This window comes from Garra rufa, chromosome 2 (assembly GCF_049309525.1).
Source record: "Garra rufa chromosome 2, GarRuf1.0, whole genome shotgun sequence".
NCBI lineage: Eukaryota > Metazoa > Chordata > Actinopteri > Cypriniformes > Cyprinidae > Garra > Garra rufa.
In genome coordinates, this window is record NC_133362.1 from 34,056,591 (window position 1) to 34,079,096 (window position 22,506).

A 22,506-nucleotide genomic window follows, 5' to 3' on the forward strand; every position below is an offset into this window, starting at 1 on the left:
CGGCGGGAAATCCCGGACTGGATTCCTGTTCTCAGCATACTAGTCAATCTGTGCAGAAATCGGTCTAAATATCAGATCAGTTTTTAGGCTGCTAACTCACGGTGCTTTGAGCTAAAAGCTAACACCTCTAAATGCGTGTACCACGACTTGAGATGACGTTGGTTTCACTATGACTGTTTCACTGTGACTCAGTTCACCAATCCAACAGACCACTTGTCTGTGAATGAGCTTGTATGACATCTGTGTTTATGAGGCATTAAATATGACTATTACACTGGATATATCTTTCTCATCATTTTATTATTATTATTATTGTTGTTGTTGTTGTTGTTGTTGTTGTTGTTGTTGTTGTTGTTGTTGTTGTTGATATCTTATTACGCAATTTTATCATACAGACAAGTCCTCAAAAATTCAGATGAATATAACTTGTAACTTTAAAAATTCAAATTATCGTTATTATTGTTATTATTATATTATATTATTCTAAATATAAATATATTTCTATTATTATTAATGATATTAATTATAATAATTATAAGTGTATTAATAATAATAAACATTATTATTATATTAGAAAATTATTATTATTATTATAAACATTATAATTGTTGTTGTTGATATCTTATTACGCAATTTTATTATACTGACTGTCCTCAAATTGTCAGATAAATAGAAGTTGTAACTTTTAAAATTCAAATTATCATTATTATTGTTATTATTACTATTATATGATATCATTCTAAATATAAGTATATTTCTATTATTATTATATTATATTATTCTAAATATAAATATATTTCTATTATTATTAATGATATTAATTATAATAATTATAAGTGTATTAATAATAATAAACATTATTATTATATTAGAAAATTATTATTATTATTATAAACATTATAATTGTTGTTGTTGATATCTTATTACGCAATTTTATTATACTGACTGTCCTCAAATTGTCAGATAAATAGAAGTTGTAACTTTTAAAATTCAAATTATCATTATTATTGTTATTATTACTATTATATGATATCATTCTAAATATAAGTATATTTCTATTATTATTAATGATATTAATTATAAAAATTATAGGTGTATTAATAATAATAAACATTATTATTATATTAGACAATAATAATAATTATTATTATTATAATAAACATTATAATTACTGTTGTTATTGATATCTTATTAGACGATTTTATTATACAGACAAGTCCTCAAAAAGTCAGATGAATAGAACTTGTAACTTTTAAAATTCAATTTATCATTATTATTGTTATTATTACTACTATTATATTATATTATTATATTATATTATATTATTCTAAATATAAATATATTTCTAATATTATTGATGATATTAATTATAATAATTATAAGTGTATTAATAATAATAAACATTATTATTATATTAGACAATAATAATTATTATTATAAACATTATTATTAATGTTATTGTTGATATCTTATTACACAATTTTAATATGCAGACAATTCCTCAAAAAAGTCAGCTGAATAGAAAAAAACATAATATTTAAATGTATTATCATTGTTATTATTACTACTATTATTATATTATATTATATTATTATAAACAATTCTATTAATAATAATAATAATAATAAACACTATTATATTATACAATAATAATAATAATTATTATTATTATTATGCAGACAATTCCTCAAAAGTCAGCTGAAAGAAAAAAAATTAACATTTAAAATTATCATTGTTACTATAAATATATTTTAATTATTAATAATAATATTAATTGTAATAATTATAACAACAAGTAATACATTATTTTTATATTATACAATAATACTTATCATTATTATTGTAAACATTATTATTGTTTTTGTTGATATTTTATTACGCTATTTTAATATACAGACAATTCCTCAAAAAAGTCAGCTGAATAGAAAAAAACATATTTAAAATGATCATTATTGTTATTATTACTTCTATTAGTATATTATAAATATATTTGTATTATTAATACTAATATTAATTGTAAAAATTATAATTATAATAACAAGAAACATTATTATTATATTATACAATAATAATAATAATATTTACTTATCTTATATACAGACAACATTTCCTCAAAAGTGTGATGTATAGAAAAAATATAAAACGTTTAAAATGATCATTATTGTTATTATTATTACTACTACTATTATATTATATTATTATTGATAAATATATTAATAATAAAATTTACATTTACATGTATTATTATTATTATTATTGTATTTTCATATATAGACAATAACTCCTCAATAAATAAAAAAACTCACAATACACAGTATTCCCAAAAATCATTTGATATATTTTATCATACTAAATCTTATAGGAATGTAATGTTGATGAACGATTATTATTATTATTATTATTATTATTATTATTATTATTATTATTATTATTACTGAACAATATCAATTTAATGTAGAATCAGATGAACGTTGAATGCTGTGGCGTGGTGCGTGTACACGCAATTACGTAGTAATTCTGCGACAGGAAACAAATCAGTGAAGGACACGATATGGACGTAACTGCCGACAAACACGTGAAAATCTCACTATGCCTTGAAGTGTGTTTTATGTAAGTACATCGTTTAAATACAAAGAACTAAACACATATGCATGTAATGTAGAGCGAATAGTGGTGTCGTCGTTGACGCATTAGTGTTCACGCAGTTCAGACGCAGTGTTTATAACAGGAAGAGCTGACAGCTTCAGTATCACGCAGGTCCATACACAGTTGTGCAACCAGTGACCTTGATTTTAGCCAGGATCTATTTTAGCGGTTTCTAAGAATTCGGGTCAGAGCTCCTGAAAACGTCTGTTTTTGAATGGTGCAAATAGTTGAGTGTAAATGGCATGAGGAGTCACTATCTCTGGTGTAATATGGCTGGTTGACGCACGGAATAAACAACAGTAACCAAGGTAACAGTCTGCGAACATGGCTATTGTGCATTCAACAACCTTTCGAGTTATAAAGGCTTACGCACATAGGCAATTTTATCTAATTTAGCCAGTTGCGAAAAGCAGACCAGATATTTACGCACTAAAAATAAAGTAGCAAAAGTTTTCCTCTGTCATTACCGTGGTTATTGACGTAAGTTACGTGAGTATAGTGATCATTCAATTCTATAATGTAAAACGTTATATTAAGCTTATGTGGTATTGACATGTGATACCATGGTGCAGCAGTCATTTTTAAAATCATTTAGGAGCCAGAATAACTTGTTTGTATGAATTACCTATTAATTTGTCTTTATATAAGCATTAATACAGAATTACACTCAATGTTGTACATAATTTGGTTTGTCTTTGTAGTTTAGACAACTAAATCTGTTAAAAAGTAATACATTTACAACGCTGTCTATCTGTTTATGACTGAAATGACTTTCCTGTGTGCATAGTCCAACCTATAGTTGAGGCATAATAATACCAATACGCATGTTTGTTTACTACATTCCAGAGTGTGCTGAAGACATCAATGTGCTGCAGTCCTGATAGCAGCCATCATGACGACAGAAGCTGTGTCCTCAGGGTCTCGGGCTCAGATCCCAGCTCCTGTCCAGAAAGACTTCCACTACTGGTTACGATCTTTCGCAGCTGGAGGTGAAGTTTTAATCACAAAATGTTTGTGTTGGGAATCCAGGGATTCCTAAACTTTTTTTATCAGCTGAAGATTTGGAGAAATTTAGCATTACGTGACTTGCTCACCAATTGATCCAATGCAGTGAATGGGTGCCATCCGAATGAGAGTCCAAAGAGCTGATAAAAACATCACAAGTAATCCACATGACTCCAGTCCATCAATTAATGTCTCGTGCAGTGAAAAGCTGTGTTTTTAAGAATCAAATCTGTCATACATTTAAAGGCTTTTCATTTTAAACCATCACTTCTGGCCAAAATATGAATCCATAATAACACTTACCGGTAATTTAGTGAAAAAATTCATGCCCTGTTGTCTTCTCACATCAAAATCCTCCAACAAATTTGTTTTAAAACCATTTTCGCTTGTAAACAGTGCTTGATCTGTGCATATTTTTCTCTTCAGATGAGAGGACTGAAGAAAGCGGTATTTCGCATATACAGTGCCTTGCAAAAGTATTCATACCCCTTCATTTTTTTTCACGTTTTGTTGCAGCATTATGTTAAACTGCTTTAAATTAGTTTTTCAACACATCAATTTACACTCCATACACCATAATAATGACAAAGCAAAAACCAGATTATTAGATTTTACAAATTTATTAAAAATAAAGCACTGAAATAAGTACATTGCATAAGTATTCACACCCTTAACCTTTACAGCCTCAAGTCTTTTTGGGTATGATGTGACAAGCTTTGCACATCTGCATTTGGCAGTTATCTGCCATTCTTTGCCTCACCTTTTCACCTCTCAGGCTCTGTCAGCTTGGATGGGGGCTGGCAGACATTTTCTAGAGTCCTAGTTGTTCCAATCGTCTTCCATTATGGATAATGGAGGCTACATGCTTCTGTGAGCCTCCAATGCAGCAGATTTTTTTCTGAACTCTTCCCTAGATCATTGCCTTAACATAAGTCTATCACTGAGCTCTACAGGCAGTTATCTTGACCTCAGGACTTGGTTTTTGGTCTGATATGCATTTTCAGCTGTGAGACCTTTTCTGAGAGGTGTGTGCCTTTCTAAATCATACTCATTCAAATGAATTTGCCACAGTTTAACTCCACTCGAAGTGTAGTAACATCTAGAAGCAATATGAATGCTCCTGAGCTAAATTTCGAGTGTCCCAGAAAAGGGTATGAATACTTATGCAACTGGATCTTTTCAGTTTTTTTTATTTTTAATAAATTTGCACAATGTTAAAAAAACTATTTTTTGCTTTGCCATTATGAAGTAGGGAGTGTAGATTGATGTGGGGGAAAAAAGTTATTTAAAGTAGTTTAATATAAGGCAGCAACATAACAAAAAATGAAGGGGTATGAATAATTTCGCAAGGCACTGTATCTAATATTTTAGCTAGAAGCAATGGTTTAATACAGCCTAATGATAGATTTGTTTATTACAAACACACAGTTTTTCGCTTAAGACATTCATTGATGGACTGGAGTCATTTGAATTTTTTGTAGATTATTGAGATGTTTTTATCAGCTGTTTAGACTCTCATTCAGACGGCACACAGTCACTGCAGAGGATCCAATGGTGAGCAAGTATTGTGTTAGATCGAGTCCCCATGCCAAGACAATTTAGATTCAGCCCCAGACACCAGATCTCGTCAGAAAATATCAGTTTGTCCGGAAACAGAACAACTTGTCAGAAGTAGTCTTTAATACCCAAAACCTGTTAACAGGAGTTCTTGTCTGGTACCCGAAATACCCAAAAGACTATTAACAGTCTTCTATCAGCTGAGAAGTTGACTGAGGGAAAAGCCAGTGAAAGTGAAGAGCAGAAGCATGAAGTGATGGTGGTTAAAAGGAACAGAGTTTATTGAATAGTCTTAGCTTCATATGTTTTAATGCTCAGACTTTGTTTAAAGAACACAAATACAACAACATCCCATAAACCATGAGTTTCCAAACACATTCCCTTATATCTCTTATTCATAAAAACAAACAGCCCTTGAAACCAACACTCAAATATATATATATATATATATATATATATATATATATATATATATATATATATATATATATAAAATACAACTATAATATAATAAAACATAGTATAGTATAATATAATATAAATGACTAATCAATTAAAGAATCAATGAAATAGGTATATAAATGATTATTATAAATGATTTTATGATTAAATGGAATAATAAAATGTAAATTTATTTATATAAATTATATAAATGAAAACATGAATGAAGAATAAAGAGTATAAAAAAGTAAAACAACACCAATTTCTTTAAATATGTTATAATGAAGAAACTACAAATCTACATCTTAGATGGCTTTAGGGTGAGGAAATGTTCAGCAAATGTTTATTTTTGGCTGAACTGTTCATTTAATGGTCACATGAGGTAGACAAATAAAACATCTATCTAATCTTTTCTGGTAAGTGTTTTATAATGAGCATATTTCATTTTTATATTTAGGTGTTGCAGGATGCTGTGCCAAGTCCACCATAGCGCCTCTGGATAGAGTGAAAATTTTACTGCAAGCTCAAAATCCTCATTACAAACACCTTGGTAAGTTAAACTCTAGGGGCCTTATTTATAAAAATTGCACCGAAACCATCCTAAATGTGATCTTACGATCATCTCTCAAATATGCATACATGTGATTCACAGAATGAATGTATGTGCAGAAAACGCACGTATGCCTCTCTTTCAGATGTGAAATTTATGAATCACAAATGATCTTAAACTTGCATGAAACACAATGATTTCAGCTCTCTGCCTTGTAAACAACCTAATTAATGTCATTAACATATCAAAGATCACCAGTCATCATCCAAATCCTTTAGTTTAGAACAGAGAGCTGCAAGAACAGCTTACATTTCCAAAAACCTGCCGTACCCCGACAAGAAAAAGGAAAAGTACACTTTTTCACATCAAAGGCAGTTTTCACTAATATGAGCGTTGGCGTGGATTTAAGCTTCAAATCTGTTTTATAAATGGGGCCCAAAATGTTTCTGATGGACAGATATTTTTGATTATCAAAAGAACTATGCATTAGAATACACTAAACGGTTGAATGTGATGTTATCTTGTTTTTTGTTTTTTTTTTCAGGAGTGTTTGCCACACTTAAGGCTGTGCCAAAAAAAGAGGGTTATCTTGGATTATACAAAGGAAATGGAGCTATGATGATCAGGATTTTCCCATATGGAGCTATCCAGTTTATGGCTTTTGATAACTACAAAAAGGTTACTTTTGTCTCATAGTCATTATGAATGACAAACTCAACATAGTGACGTTATTAACATACAGTAACTGTATTTTTAGCAGAGTGACAGTTCAGTTGTTCAAAATACCATAGCTATTCTAGTACTACTACTTCTGGGTTTTTGTCACATTATTGCAAAAGCAAGCATAAAAATAGACAATAATCAAACACAATCTCCTAAACGGTCCTCTCAAGTAAAGCACTAGTCTGATTCAAAGATTTAAGAAGTTAATGTAGTTAAAGTTTATCTGATGATACAGTTGAGGTTGAGAGAATCTGCAAAATGTTTATCATTTTACCAAAATAAAAGGGATCATAAAAAATGCATGTTATTTTGTATTTAGTGCTGACCTGAGTAAGATATTTCACATAAATTACATTGACATATAGCACACAAGAGAAAATAATAGTTGAATTTATAAAAAATGACTGTTCAAACATTTACTTACACTTGATTTTTAATACTGTGTTGTTACCTGAATGATTTTTTTTGTTTAGTGATAACTGTTCATAAGTCCTGAACAGTTAAACTGCCCGCTGTTCTTTCAGCATTTTTGTGTGTTTGAATACTTTCCAACAATGACTGTCTGATTTTGAGATCCATCTTTTTACACTGAGGACAACTGAGGGACTCATATACAGCTATTACAGAAGGTTCAAACACTCACTGATGCTCCAGAAGGAAAAACGATGCATTAAGAGCTGTAAACTTTTGAACAGAATGAAGATGTTTACATTTTTCTTATTTTGCCTAAATCAGTGCTGTTTTTGACAACCATCTTAGATTTAGTCTTAGTCTTTTGGACTAAAATGCTTCTTAGTTTTAGTCAAATTTTAGTCACGTCTATATGTGATAGTTTTAGTCCAATTTTAGTCGACGAAAAGTCAAAAAGGTTTTAGTCTAGTTTTAGTCAAAAAAAGGGGAAAAAGTAGTCTTTTAACAAATTAATGTAGGTCAGTAAGTATTTTGCTGTTGGGTAGTGTCACTTATAAGTTCTGAAAATAGCAGATCTATAGTTCAACACAATGTGAGCTTCCGGATCGACTATTTTCACCAATAATTACAATAATGAAGGAATGTTTTAGAACATAAAAGACAAACAAGGATGGAATGCTAAAACGGCTTGCCATACCAGTATAGCAAAGAGTATTTAATGCTAAACGGCTTGCCATAGCGTCAGATACTTTTTAAGTTTTAATTGGCATGCACAATAAGCAGAAATGTCATGCATTTTAAACGTCTGATGGACCACCCACTAACATTTTTGTCTATTCTCGTCTCATCAACGAAAACTCACACACGTCTCGTCATGTTTTAGTCATCAACGAGCCATTTTTATCTCGTCATCGTCTCATTATCGTCATGAAAAAAAGCGGCGTCAACGAAATGATTTCGTCATCGTCATCGTTGACGAAAACAACACTGGCCTAAATATATATATTTTTAGTACTACTCTTTGGAAGCTACAGAAGATACTAACATGTTTCCCAGAGAACAAAATAAATTAAATTTACCCTGATCTTCAAATTCAAAAAGTTTTCACCCCAAGCTCTTAATTCATTGTGTTTCCTTCTGAAGCATCAGTGAGCGTTTGAACCTTCTGTAATAGTTGCATGTGAGTCCCTCAGTTGTCCTCAGTGTGAAAAGATGGATCTCAAAATCATACAATCATTGTTGGAAAGAGTTCAAATACACAAAAATGCTAAAAAAAGACGAACAAGAAACGACCCTCACTAAACAAAAACACAGCTGTGGATTATTCAAGTGTATGTAAACTTTCGAACAGGGTCATTTTTATAAATTCAACTATTATTTTCTCTTGTGGACTACATGTAAACATCTTTAATATGAAATATCTTATTCAGGTCAGTACTAAATAAAAAAATAACATGCATTTTGTATGATCCCTCTTATTTTGGTAAAATAATTAGCATTTTGCAGATTCTGCAAGGTGAATGTAAACGTTTGACCTCAACTGTATTTGAAATGACTGCTTCCATAACTTTGATGTTAGTACACAGTTTTGCACTAATGCCAAATGTACACTCTGTTTAGGTTATGTAATGCTTGCAGTAAGCTGTTTCTGATGTACTTTCAGTTCCTTAACACACGACTTGGAATATCTGGGCATATTCATCGGCTCATGGCAGGATCTATGGCAGGTTTGTGTTTGTTTTCCATGACTCTTTTCCAAGAACATTGTAACATCATGATAAGTGTTATGGCTTTATATTCTTTCTGCAGGGATTACTGCAGTTATTTGCACCTATCCACTCGATGTTATCCGAGCCCGCTTGGCATTTCAAGTGACAGGAGAGCATCGCTACACTGGCATACGAAATGCCTTTCAGACTATTTACCTTAAGGTATGAATACCAGAAAGAAGTTTAATTGAAAACCTTTCTGTGCTTCCCTTTTGCATGACAATGTTTTATCTTTGAAGGAAGGAGGAGTCTCTGGATTCTACCGTGGTCTGACCCCCACAATCATTGGCATGGCTCCATACGCAGGTTATTTTCTTATTTATTTTATGTAGATCATACACTTTTACTTTAGTTTGCTTTATGTCACTGTTTTCTCTATGTTCCAGGCTTTTCTTTTTTCACATTCGGTACATTGAAGACTCTGGGACTCACTCACTTTCCAGAGCACCTAGGCAAGCCGTCTCTTGACAATCCTGATGTTCTAGTGCTGAAGACCCACGTCAATCTGATGTGTGGCGGAGTTGCTGGAGCAATTGCTCAAACTATATCGTATGGTTACTTTATTTTTTTTAATACCTTATTTATAGTTTTCTCTTTTACAACCGTCATTTAGAAAAAAGTATGTCACATATCAAGTTTAGAGAACAACCTATAATATCCTAAATTTCAAGGTTACCGCTTAGTCGTATTTGAAGTTATTCTAACAGGAGTAGGGCAAGTTTTTAAGCATATTTCATAAATTATTTGTATTCTGAAGCACAGTATAAAAAACTTAAATGAGAACTCTTGCAGATACCTTCAAATTATTGGTGTGTATCTGGCATATGGTGCTAATTTCCTTAATTATATGACAAACCATGTTTAACTGGCAGCATTCCTCCAATTTTCACTGAGATTGCAAGATGGCGGGCTGTCAGGAAGTTGTCCAGATGAAGGTCAAAGGGATAACACTTTCAGCTGTTGAAAAAGAAGTTGGTCGTTCCAAATCTGTGATTTCTGAAATATTGCAGGTTTAAATATTGCAATGACACTAATTCACTCAAGTCCTCCAAAAAGGCTGGTCATCCACATAAGACAAATGCAGAAAATGACAGAATAATGCAGAGACTCTCAATGGGGAACTGGTTCATTTCAGTGCCAAAAAAAAGGCTAAGTTCACCTTAGCAAGGAGTATGTTGTGTGGAGAGAGGAGAACTGGTCCAAAGTACACTTCTGTAATAAGAGCAAGTTTAATTTATTTGGGTCTGATGGGAAACATTTTGTTCAACATCAAACTGAAGAAAGACTGAAACCCAAGTGTGTAAAGAAGTCAGTGACAGGTGAAGGAGGAAGTGTCATGGTTTGGGGGATGTTTTGTGCAGCCTCTTGTACAGCTACATGTCAGAATGAATGCAAATGCAGAACCTCCTTCAGCAACTTGCAGCAACTTCCCTGCAAGCATTTCCCAATCAGCCTGCAATTTCATTTAAAACAATGCTCCTGTCTAAAAACAGTTCCTTGAAGCTAAGAACATTGAAATACTGAAATGGCCAGGCTGATGTCCTAAAACCTGATCGAAAATCCTTGGCAACAATGTTATTGTTAAGAAACCCATCAGAGTGGAAAAAAGTGCAAGATCACACCAGCGAAGCGGCCGCAGATGTGCTGAAGTCATTCAAAGCAAGGGCCTCCAAACTTCCTACTAATTTCTGACAGCTGTAACTTTGCGAAATTTTATTTGTAATCTTCTTTTGTGTAACACTGGTTACTGTTTGCTTACAGTGGTATACCTTCAGCTAATTTTCCTTCACATTTTAAGTGATGAAGATGTATTTATAGATTGTTCTCTAATTTTGATCTCCACTGTGTTTGTGCATTTGCGTAACTGTGCATACATTCTATATTCTCTATAAAACATTCTTTCTAATATTTCTGCACAGATATCCACTAGATGTTGCCCGGAGGAGAATGCAGTTAGGTACATCACTACCTGATTTTGACAAATGTTGGTGAGTATCATATAATTTGGATGATTTCAAGTCTTTGTTCCCGTAATGATTTACACTGGCGTGAATTATAAGAGAGGTATTGCTTTGTAATTAGGTCTAACTAATAATTATTTTTATATTATGGCAGAGAACTGACTAGTGTTGTCACGGTACCAAAATGTCAGTATTCGGTACCAATACCAGTGAAAATCCACGGTTCTCGGTACCAAAGTAAAACACAATAACATTAATTGAACAACACACAATTTTTTATTAATAAAGTTAAAGAAAAATAAAATGTGCAAAAACCAATGTCATTCGTTATACTTATCTAAATTTAGTTTCAGGTTTTTCCAAGTAATAAAAGTATTTCAAGGATTGTAAACATTTGAATAATTATTCAAAATTCATTCAAAAAATGTACACAAGCTTCATCCAAAAGTTTGTTTGTGCTGCTTCTAAAAACATCTGTACTGTTGTCTGTTTTAGAGTTTGCTGGGGTGTTTCATGATCTTCCTCAGTCTGCAGCTGTAAAAAGAAAATATAATACATTTAAGTAAAGCAGTGGGCTAAGTCTGACCAGATGCAACATTAGATCATTGACACCAGCAAAAATATTAATTTTCATTAAATAACAAACCTCAGCTTTTATAATAAATGTAGATAAGATTACATATATTAAGTTAACTGTCTATCACAGATAGAAACTGCAGTATTGAAAACTCTTTACAATACGATTTCATTTGTTAGACAACATGACCTTACAAAAAAACAGTAGTTATATGGCAATTATTCTTCTTAAAGGAGAAGTCCGGTGTGATATTGACCTAAAGTGTATTGAATCATGATACCGAGTGTGAACGTACCTTGCATATCTCATCTCGGTTTGTGTCCTGCTGTCCGAAATCTGGGGTCAGTTAGCCGATGCTAACAACAGGTTGTCAATGAGAGTCAACAGGGCATCGGAATAGTGGAGCTACTTTGTGCCTCGTAAATGGCGTAAAACAGTGATTTATTTACATGGCTATTCCGATGCCCTGTTGACTCTCATTGACAACCTGTTGTTAGCATCGGCTAACTGACCCCAGATTTCGGACAGCAGGACACAAACCGAGATGAGATATGCAAGGTACGTTCACACTCGGTATCATGATTCAATACACTTTAGGTCAAAATCACACCGGAGTTCTCCTTTAAGGTTAGGCTCATTTCAACATTTACTAATCCATAAAATCATGTTAAACTGTTAAACATGAACAAACATGAATGATCATGTGTTTGTATTGAATAACATTTTAAATTAATGTTGTAAAAATATATTGTTCACTTAAGTTTTAGATAATGCATGAATTTGATCTTATCGTAAAGTATGACAAAACTAAACTGGAGATCAAACGTGTTTTATTTGACTGTACTTTTATTTAATCCAAACTGCGTTCATATTTAATGAAAAAAAAAAAAAAGCTTTATAAACCTGCTAGAGTTATCCAGCCAAGAATAAGAACGTTTTCTGACAGACTGATATTAAGGACATGAACGTTGTTAATGATACATTTGTACATTCTTTAACACACATATTTTGGATAAACAGGTCATTTGTGTGTATAAATAGTACATATATCATGTCTTTCTTTTATCTTTTACCCTAATAGAAATTATGGGAGCGTTAAATAGCTCAAAATCATTCTAAGGCCCAGCATATTAGCGTTAGCCGCTTATGCTAATGATTAACTACATTACAATCCGACATTCAAATTAAAATATGCAATAATGTTCTTAACAGAAGCTCTAAATATGAAATTAAATTGAAACATACCGTACTTGAACTCTTTAATTTGATCCTGCAGTCAGCCTTCACTGTGTTTTGTTCAGTTTGATGCGTTTCCTTCTTTTGAGAGAACCTAGACGATCTATGATGTTCGCCTTCTTCAGCCGAAAATCGAAAATGTTTGGAGCATGCCTGGCTCTTCCTTGTCAACAAGTGGATTCAGAGCGACCGCATCAGCAGCAGCGCCGACGAGAGCGCAACTGCGCAGTGCGCACCTTTTAGATAGCGCGTCAAGAACCGGGTCGACCGGATAGTCGGTACCACCGGTACTAAAGACAACCTGGAACCGTAACATTTAAATTTTTTAGTACCAAGGTACCGAAGTACCGGGACTTTTGACAACACTAGAACTGACAATTGATATACATAAATACATACATACAGTCAAAAGTTTACATACACCTTGCAGAATCTGCAAAATGTTCATTATTTTACCAAAATAAGAGGGATCATACAAAATGCATGTTTTTTTTTTGTTTGTTTGTTGTTTTTTTTTACTTTTTTTAACTGCCCGCTGTTGTTCTTTAGGCCCCTCAAATTCTTTGTTTTTTCTTTTTTGTGTGTGTGTATTTCAACCCTTTTTATCAATGACTGTATGATTTTGAGATCCATCTTTTTACACTGAGGAAAACTGAGGGACTCATATGCAACTATTAAAGAAGGCTTAATGCATCGATTTTCCTTCTGAAGCATCAGTGAGCGTTTGAACCTTCTGTAATGATCTTGTGGACTATTTGTTAATGTCTTTTAAGTGAAATATCTTATTCAGGTCAGTACTAAATAAACAATAACATGCATTTTGTATGATCCTACTTATTTTGGTAAACTAATAAACTTTTTGTAGATTCTTCAATTTGTATGTAAACTTTTGACCTCATCTGTATATCCACACAATAGGGTTGCACGGTATACCGTTACTACGGTAACATCGAGCTTACAAATACCGGCGGTGCCATTGCATTTTTGAAACGGTAGTATATCGTCCACAATAGTACCGTGAGATATGTTGAAGATATGTTGAACACTGTTTAAAACGTTGATGCACGCCAGCAGAAACATTACAAGTTGATTGCCAAAATGTCTTTCTGCTGTGCGTTGTGTAGTATAGGCTGTGTATACGCTTTATGTGCTATTCAGTGTTTCCCGATCCCGACGCTTCAGTTCAGTTTGAAATGAGCAGCTGCACGCGCACGTCGTTGTTCACGCTGCAGTTTCAGAAGAGAGGGTGTGATTCAGACCGTCTAATGTTTTTAAAAAAATAGCAGCTCAAGAATCACTTATTAAACATCAAAATATTTTACTAGAAAGAATTGTCGTATTTTTATTCATTTGCCCACTTTTAGAATAAGTGTAATAATTCGTTTCTGGAAGCATCTTTGCGATCACGAATGCAATTCCATTCATTAACATAGTGGTTTTGCACTTGGTTCTTATCAATCATTATATATTATATATGTATTTTTTTAACATTATAAATGAATACGTTTTAATATACAACCTGCTTACTTGGAATTTTTAAGATATGGCAGCAAAAATGCTCGTGACAGTTCAGCAATAAGACACGAGCAAGATGTTTTAGTTTCGTTTCTGTGTTCGAATCTGAAATGGCGTTGGTTTGGGCGAATCACTGATTCACTAAGCCATTCATAAAAACGAGTCATTTGATTCACTCCTGAATGATTCAGCCGTTTTGAAAGAATCGTTTGAACGACTCAGTGATTCAATCATGAACATTGCTGCCACCTGCTGGCGGTTTTAAGTTTGTTCCATTCTTTTCCAACATATTTCTATATTCAGTTTTTTATTTACAATATTAATCTTATAACATTATTTATTCAATTATAAGTACAGTCTAAATGTATAAATACCACATCTAAATGTCACTCCATGAAGCTTCTGTGCAGTGCTAAGATGAGTTTTGTTTACATGATTTTATGGATAACAATAGCCAGTCATTCATTCACATTAATGAAGTATTCAGAGAAAAATCTTGCCTGTTTTCATGTACATCTTTTTATTTAAGAATTTTTATTTTATTTTGTAGAATTGAATTTTAAATTAACAGAATACTGCATGGTATCGTGATACTACTTGGTATCGTGATACTTCAGCTGCTTTAGTATCGTAAGTTATTTTTATGGTATCGTGACAACCCTACCACACACACTACATGTCAAAAGTTGGAGTAATTCATATTTTTTGAAAGAAGTCTTTTATTCTCACCAAGGCTGCATTTATTTGATCAAAATATAGTAAAAAATTATTACAATTTAAAATGATTTTTTAAATAAATATTAAAACATAATTTATTCCTGCAGTGCAAAGCTGAATTTACAATAGCAGTTGCTTACGTCTTCAGTGTCACATGATCCTTTAGAAATCTGCTGATTTGCTGCTCAAGAAACGTTTAAAAACATTTTCATGTTGAAATCAGTTGTGCTGCTTAATGTTTGTGGAGACCAAGGTACACTACCATTTAGACATTTAAGATAAAGATAACTTTTAACACACATTAACACTGGTACTAAGAAGTATATATATATATAATGATATACAGTCAAGCCCGAATTATTCATACTTTTATTCAACCAGAACGTTTTTGTTTTTTTGACCGGAAATGACACAGGCTTCTCCCAAATGATAATAAGATGATGTACAAGAGGCAAAAAAAAAATTCTCAGCTTGAATTACATTTGAACAAAAAGTGGCATGTCTAAAATTATTTATACCCTTTGCAAACTGTCACAGTCTATGGGAAAATCCCAAGTTCTATACCATTCCAAATAGTCCAAGCTGTTCTAAAGCATCCTAATTACCCTGATTCATTAAGAACAGCTGTTTTAATCAACTCAACAGGTGAAAAACTCTCTCTGCTGTTGCTTTGTGGACAGTCATGGCTAAGACAAAGGAGCTCACTGAGGACCTGCGGCTGCGCATTGTGGCTGCTCACAAGTCAGGGAAGGGCTATAAGACCATATCTAAATGTTTTGAAGTTCCAGTGGCACCACTTCTCCAGATAAGGCACATAAAAGCCCGCTTGGCCTTTGCAAATACTTATCTGGACAAAGAAGAAGACTTCTGAGATGAAACAAAAATGTAATTGTTTGGCCACAATTATGTAGCCTTCATTTGGCGTAAAAAAGGAGAAGCCTTCAACCCTAAGAACACCATCCCCACTGTCAAACATGGTGGTGGGAACCTGATGTTTTGGGGGTGTTTTTCAGCCGGTGGACCAGGGAACCTAATCACAGTAAACGGCACCATGAAAAAGGAGCAATACATCAAAATTCTCAACAACAACATCAGGCAGTCTGCAGAGAAACTTGGCCTTGGGCACCAGTGGACATTTCAGCATGACAACGACCCAAAACACACAGCAAAAGTGGTGAAGAAATGGTTAGCAGACAAAAAAAATTAACGTTTTGCAGTGGCCCAGCCAGAGTCCTGACTTAAATCCAATTGAGAATCTGTGGAGGGAGCTAAAGATCAGGGTGATGGCAAGGAGACCCTCCAACCTGAAAGAGTTGGAGCTCATCGCTAAAAATGAATGGGCAAAAATACTAGTGGAGACATGTAAAAAGCTGGTCAGCAATTATAGGAAGCGTTTGATTGCTGTAATAGCCAATAAAGGCTTTTCTATTGATTATTGAGAAGGGTATGAATACTTTTGGACATGCCACTTTTTGTTCAAATGTAAATAAAAGATGAGTAATATTTTTTTCCACAGTGATGCCTCTTGTACATCATCTTGTTATCTTCTGGGAGACGTCTGTGTCATTTCTAATAAAAAAAAAACTTGCTGGTGGAATAAAAGTAAATTTAAGTCAGAATTTGCCAGGGGTATGAATCATTTCTGGCTTGAATATCTATTGGATCTTCTCTGTATGTGCACTTTTCTCTGTGATCACTAATATTGTTTTACCTTTTCTTTTTTTTTTTTGAGCAGCAGCCTGTCAAAAACTCTCAACCATGTGTACACCCAGTATGGTGTTAAGAAAGGACTGTATCGTGGCCTGTCCCTCAACTACATCCGCTGTATACCGTCACAAGCCGTTGCCTTCACCACTTACGAGTTCATGAAGGAAGTTCTGCACCTAAACTAGAAAAATCAGTGATTAAGCCTTAAAGAAAAGAGTTGAAACAACCCCTGGCAACATCACAGCAGCCCTGCCTGCCATTCCAGTAACCAGTCATCTGAACTCCAGTTCTTACAAAACACCCACACAAACGGCAAACCTGTGGCTTTGCACAGCCCAGCAACGGTCACTGTGGATACAGAGACAAAAGCTCGCTTTTCCATTATGTGTGGATCAGAAACAACCGACACTGGAAATGCCATGGAAACCTACATCTGAAACTTGGTTGTAAGAAGCCATCCAGTCTCAATTTGAACAATATGCCTTAATAATTCACTCTCTTCACACAGACTTTGATCTGTGTGGACAGTTTGAGTAGGTGTCTAACAGTTTTAACTATGACTGATGACGTAATTTTTTTTTATGTCAGAAATGGAAGTTGATTCTTTGTTAAATTTCATTCATATGTAGCTTTATATTTCAGCAAATCAGAGTCACCTCAAGTCTTACTGACTGATATTTGTCTCTTTTACTGATAAAGATGACGTTCCTCTACAATTTAAAAATACAGTGAATGGAAGAGACTGTACATAATGTCTATGCAGTATTCAGTCATGTTCGCATGCCGACGTTACTGTGGCTCAACTTTAATGTCTGATTGATGCCTTACAGTGCAGGTTAATTTACAGTCTCCTTTATGTGTGGTGATAAACATATCATAGCTGATATGTATATGAACCTTAAATTATTGTTCACTGATTTGTGATGGGAACTAAAATAGTTCTTTAAATATAAAAATGACTTGCCTTTCCATATGCAAAGGATTTGTCAAAAAATAATTCTGTCTTGCTTCAGTTATGAATTTCATATTGGAGTAGCGCATGTCAAATATACACTAGCAGTCAAAAGTTTTGAACAGTAAGATTCTCTTCGGCTCTCCAAGCCTGCATTTATTTGATCCAAAGTACAGCAAAAGCTGTAATATTGTGAAAATATTTTTACTATTTAAAATAACTGCTTTCTATTTAAATATATTTTAAAATGTCATTTATTCCTGTGATCAAAGCTAAACGTTCAGCATGATTACTCCAGTCTTCAGTGTCACAAGATCCTTCTGAAATCATACTAATATGCTGATTTGCTGTTCAAGAAACATTTTTCGATTTATCATTCTCAATACAAACAGCTGAGTACATTTTTTTCAGGATTCTTTGATGAACAGAAAGATCCAAAAATCAGCATTTATCTGAAATAAAAAACTTTTGTAACATTATACACTTTTTTTTTTGTTTGTTTGTTTGGGAAAGAAATGATAGAAATGAATACTTTTATTTAACAAGGATGATTTAAATTGATCAAAAGTGATGATAAAGACAATTATAATGTTACTAAAGATTTCTATTTCAGATAAATGCTGTTATTTGGAACTTTTTATTCATCAAAGATTAAAAATTCTACTCAGCTGTTTTCAACATAACAATAATAATAAATGTTTTTTTTATCAGAATGTTAGAATGATTTCTGCAAGATCATGTGACTGGAATAGTGACGCTAAAAATTCAGCTTTGATCACAGGAATAAATTACATTTTAAAATATATTCAAATAGATAACACAGATAGTTAAAACATTTCAAAAGTTGACTGCTTTTTCTGTACTTTGGATCAAATAAATAAAAATCGTACTGTTCAAACTGTTCAACTTTGTCTGTTAGTGTACTTTTACACTATTATTACATGTTTACCAGGCCAGGTGACAATTAAAATTAGATTTTATTTTTTAAAATATATATATAAAATTTAGGTATTGCCTTGTTCTTTTTTTTTGTTTTGTTTTGTTTTTTTGTATGGAAATAAGCTCCTTCAAACGCTTTTCTGTTGTAACTTCTTTTGTTGTCATGTGGTGGCAGTGTTGCAGTGAATCGAGTTCTTAAACCTCTGTAAATTTGACTTTTGAGTTCATGTACGTGTTGATCATTTAGCTGCATGTGTTTCCAGAGATGAAGAAGAACATTTTTGAGTATATGTGTGTATGAGTACATTCAACAGTGACTGATACAGTTTTATTACTCAGCGGATACATGTATGAGTAGTAAAAGTCTTGATTAATTCATTACATTTCAGTTTATTTGCACTAAATACCATCGAGTTGAATCGCTAGAATATGAGGTCTGTCTTAATCTTATCTTTGCTGATTCTTGAGGAGAAACTGAGAGAAAGTTCATCTTGCTGCTTTGGATAAATCGCCTTTTTTGTGTGTGTTATATTTATATAATGAATGAATATAACGTCCGATTGAAATGGTTAACAGGCGTTGAACAAATGAACAGTGAGAATGTCTGTTCCGTACATGTGATTTTTAATTTGCGTGTATGCTCAGATCATTAAAGAAATGTAAATGTTATCCAAATATCTTTGGAGTAAACATAAAGGCTTATTGTCTTTTGCTGGAGTTTGGTTTGATTGCTTTCAGATACGTAAAATATGAAATAGTTTTTACCATATTTGTCATCCGGTGGGATTTCCCTGAAGTTCCTTCATTTTTGCTTGGAAATGGATTCACTATAATACGCCTCCCACATAGCAATTCATTTGCATTTATTTCCTCCTATGTTTGTAAGGTACTGTTGTTTGATAACGCCTTATTTGACTGGAAAATATGTTACAAACAAAACACTGGTTATAGTATATATGTCTGAATTACCATGTCACCATGCCAGCATTAAAAAGTAGAGCTCACTGGCCAGTGTCAGTTTTTGTCCTTCTGTAGCCTACTTTGGAAAGTTTGGAAACAGCTGTAAGTAGATTGGCCCAGTCATTTTGAGGTAAATGTGTTTAAAAGTATGAAAAATCTGTGTGTAATTTAAGGAACGTCACTACCAAACAAGATCTTTCTGCAATTAAACATCCTTTTTTGTGAGTTATTCCATAACATTTAGTTTTTATATGTGAACAACTGTTCAAAACTGTGCTAGCTAACCATGTGCTGATTAGTATCTTTGAACTAGATTCAAAAGTATAAAATTGTCAGGACCGAAACATTTGGTGGCGTTTCGGTATGACATCTTTATTTTTGGAGTTTTATCACATAAAATTGTCACTACCAAATCAGTGACAAAAGGGAACACATAATCCTTTATTTGGAGGAAATAAACAACGTTTTAATACAGTTATGTCATTTTTTTGTATTTTAGTTTGCAAGTTAAAATCCTGTAATGTGATGTGGTCGCTACCAAACAGGGTTGCCAGGTTTTCACACTTTTTTTTGCTTCTCAAAACTAGCCTAAAACTAGCCAAGTCGCATTTCGAGGGGGTTCCAAGTGGGAAAAATACATGGTTTTTTTTAGCAGAGTTCCCCTGGTAAAATTTGGATTTCATGGGCTAAACATTGCTGGAAAACTGCAGACTTGACAACACTGCTACCAAAACATTACCGTCGCTACCGAAAATGTGCAGTCACTACCGAAACATAGAAAAAAATAAAGTGTACTGAAATATCAACTAAATGTTAAGATAGTTTTTGGTTCAATGTATATTCAAACTAATAAATCCTTGACTTTGAAATCAGTATAATCAACTTTTTGCCTTTTACAAAGAAAACATTTATTCAAAATACCAAAAAATTCTCATTAATTGCACTTGAAATCTTGTTAAAAATGTAACTGTTTTTGATTTACCTCTGACAAAAATTGTAATTAAATAGCAAAAATATATATTTGCAATGTAGATGTAAGCAAAATCTTAATAGGCCAATAAAAACCTTCTTATTAAATTATTACTGTGTTTCGAGTGACAAATTTGGGGAGAGGACAAATATTTCAGAACCTTCTGAAAATACAATATGAAAATTAACTGCACAATTACTAGAAATGTCTACTTTGGATATTATACAGTTTGCATACAAACAATTTTTTTGGTAAAATAAATTTTTTCCAAGATGTTTCTAACTTTGACTTTGGACTAGTTCTGTAGAATGGCCCATATACTACCATTCAAAAGTTTAGGGTCAGTACATGTCGTTTATTTGTTTAAATGAAATGATAGCTTACCAAAAAAAATACCAGGGTTATTCTGGTAAAATTCGGATTTCATGGGCTAAGTATCGCAGGAAAACCGCAGACTTGGCAACACGGCTACCAAAAACATTACTGTCACTACCAAAAATGTGCAGTCACTACCGAAACATAGGATGTTTTGTTAAAAATAAAGTATACTAAATGATCAACTAAGATTTTATGATAGTTTTTGGTTCAATGTATATTCAAACTAATGAATCCTTAACTTGGAAATCAATATGATCAACTTTTTGCCTTTGAATTGGATTCAAAATACAACAAATCTCATTTATTACACTTGAAATCTTGTTAAAAATGTAACTGTTTTTGATTTACTCCTTTAAAAAAAATAGCAATTAAATAGCAAAAATATAAATTTGCAATCTAGATGTAAGCAAAACCTTAATAGGCCAATAAAAACCTGATTATTTAATTATTATTACTGTGTTTCGGTAGTGACAAATTTGAGGAGAGGACAAATATTCCAAAACTTTCTGAAAAAAAAAAAAAAAACATGAGAATTTACTCTATAATTACTAGAAATGTGTATCTTGGATATTATACAATTTGCATACAAATTTTCTTTTGGAAAAAGACATTTTTTTCCAAGATGTTTTTAACTTTGACTTTGGACCAATTCTGTAGAATGGCCCATATTTATTTATTTAAATTAAATGACACTTTATCAAAGAATACTAAAAAATGTATCACTTTCCACAAAAGCAGGTCAACTGTTTTCATTAATAAGAAAATAAATATTAGTCAAGCAGCAAAACCGCATATTTGAATCATGTGAGAATCATGTGACACTGAAGACTGGAGTAATAATGCTGAAAATTCAGCTTTGCATCACAGTAATAAATTACATTTTAAAATATATTAAAATAGAAAACATTAAATTTTTCTAATTAGATTTATATTGTAAATGAATTATTATATTACTTTATGATTAAATAATTGCCTTGGTGAGCATAAAAGATTAAAAAATACAATTAAAAATATTAAAATAATATAAACCTCTTTTAATGGTAGTTTCTGTTTGTATTTATTAGCTGACTGTGAGCTGGTGCACCACAGAGCAAATACCACAAAGCCTTGCAAAACTATCAAGACCATTGCAAACTCTCAAAACTTAAAAAAACACAACTGTGAAGCAACCGCTCACTCCAAGTACAACTTTTCTTAAGGCAAGCCTTGAAGATAAACGAGAACTACAATATCTGATAACCATGCCAAGCAGAGCATCTTAAAACTGGTTCCTGTATTGTGAAGTGTATAGACATGATTTACTGTATAGACAGAATTTGATTTCATAAATAAACTGCATGATACACTTCTTAAAACGAGTAACTAGGGTAAAGCCTACCGCAATGCTAATCAAAAGCACATCTATGAATTTCCGCGTACTCTACGTGTGAAGTTTGTGGCTTGAGCGAGTCAGTTAGAGAGAGAACGGGAGAGGGGGAGAGAGAAGAGGAAA

At 32.6% G+C, this 22,506-nt stretch overlaps 1 protein-coding gene across 2 annotated transcripts; it reads left to right on the forward strand.

Annotated features, from left to right (window-relative positions):
* The first annotated feature begins 2,526 nt into the window (after nucleotides 1-2,526).
* slc25a16 (solute carrier family 25 member 16) lies at nucleotides 2,527-19,375 on the forward strand. Of its 2 annotated transcripts, none has more exons than XM_073835152.1 (10): nucleotides 2,527-2,610; nucleotides 3,493-3,635; nucleotides 6,107-6,199; nucleotides 6,744-6,877; nucleotides 8,997-9,060; nucleotides 9,143-9,264; nucleotides 9,342-9,408; nucleotides 9,489-9,651; nucleotides 11,022-11,090; nucleotides 16,844-19,375. In XM_073835152.1, exons 2-10 carry the CDS (start codon nucleotides 3,539-3,541, stop codon nucleotides 16,998-17,000), a joined length of 966 nt encoding a protein of 321 aa, XP_073691253.1. In that variant the 5' UTR covers nucleotides 2,527-2,610; nucleotides 3,493-3,538; the 3' UTR covers nucleotides 17,001-19,375. The 2 variants fall into 2 exon arrangements, with proteins under 2 accessions (XP_073691253.1, XP_073691254.1); XM_073835153.1 differs by lacking the exon at nucleotides 2,527-2,610 and adding an exon at nucleotides 2,842-2,954.
* Nucleotides 19,376-22,506: the final 3,131 nt, after the last annotated feature.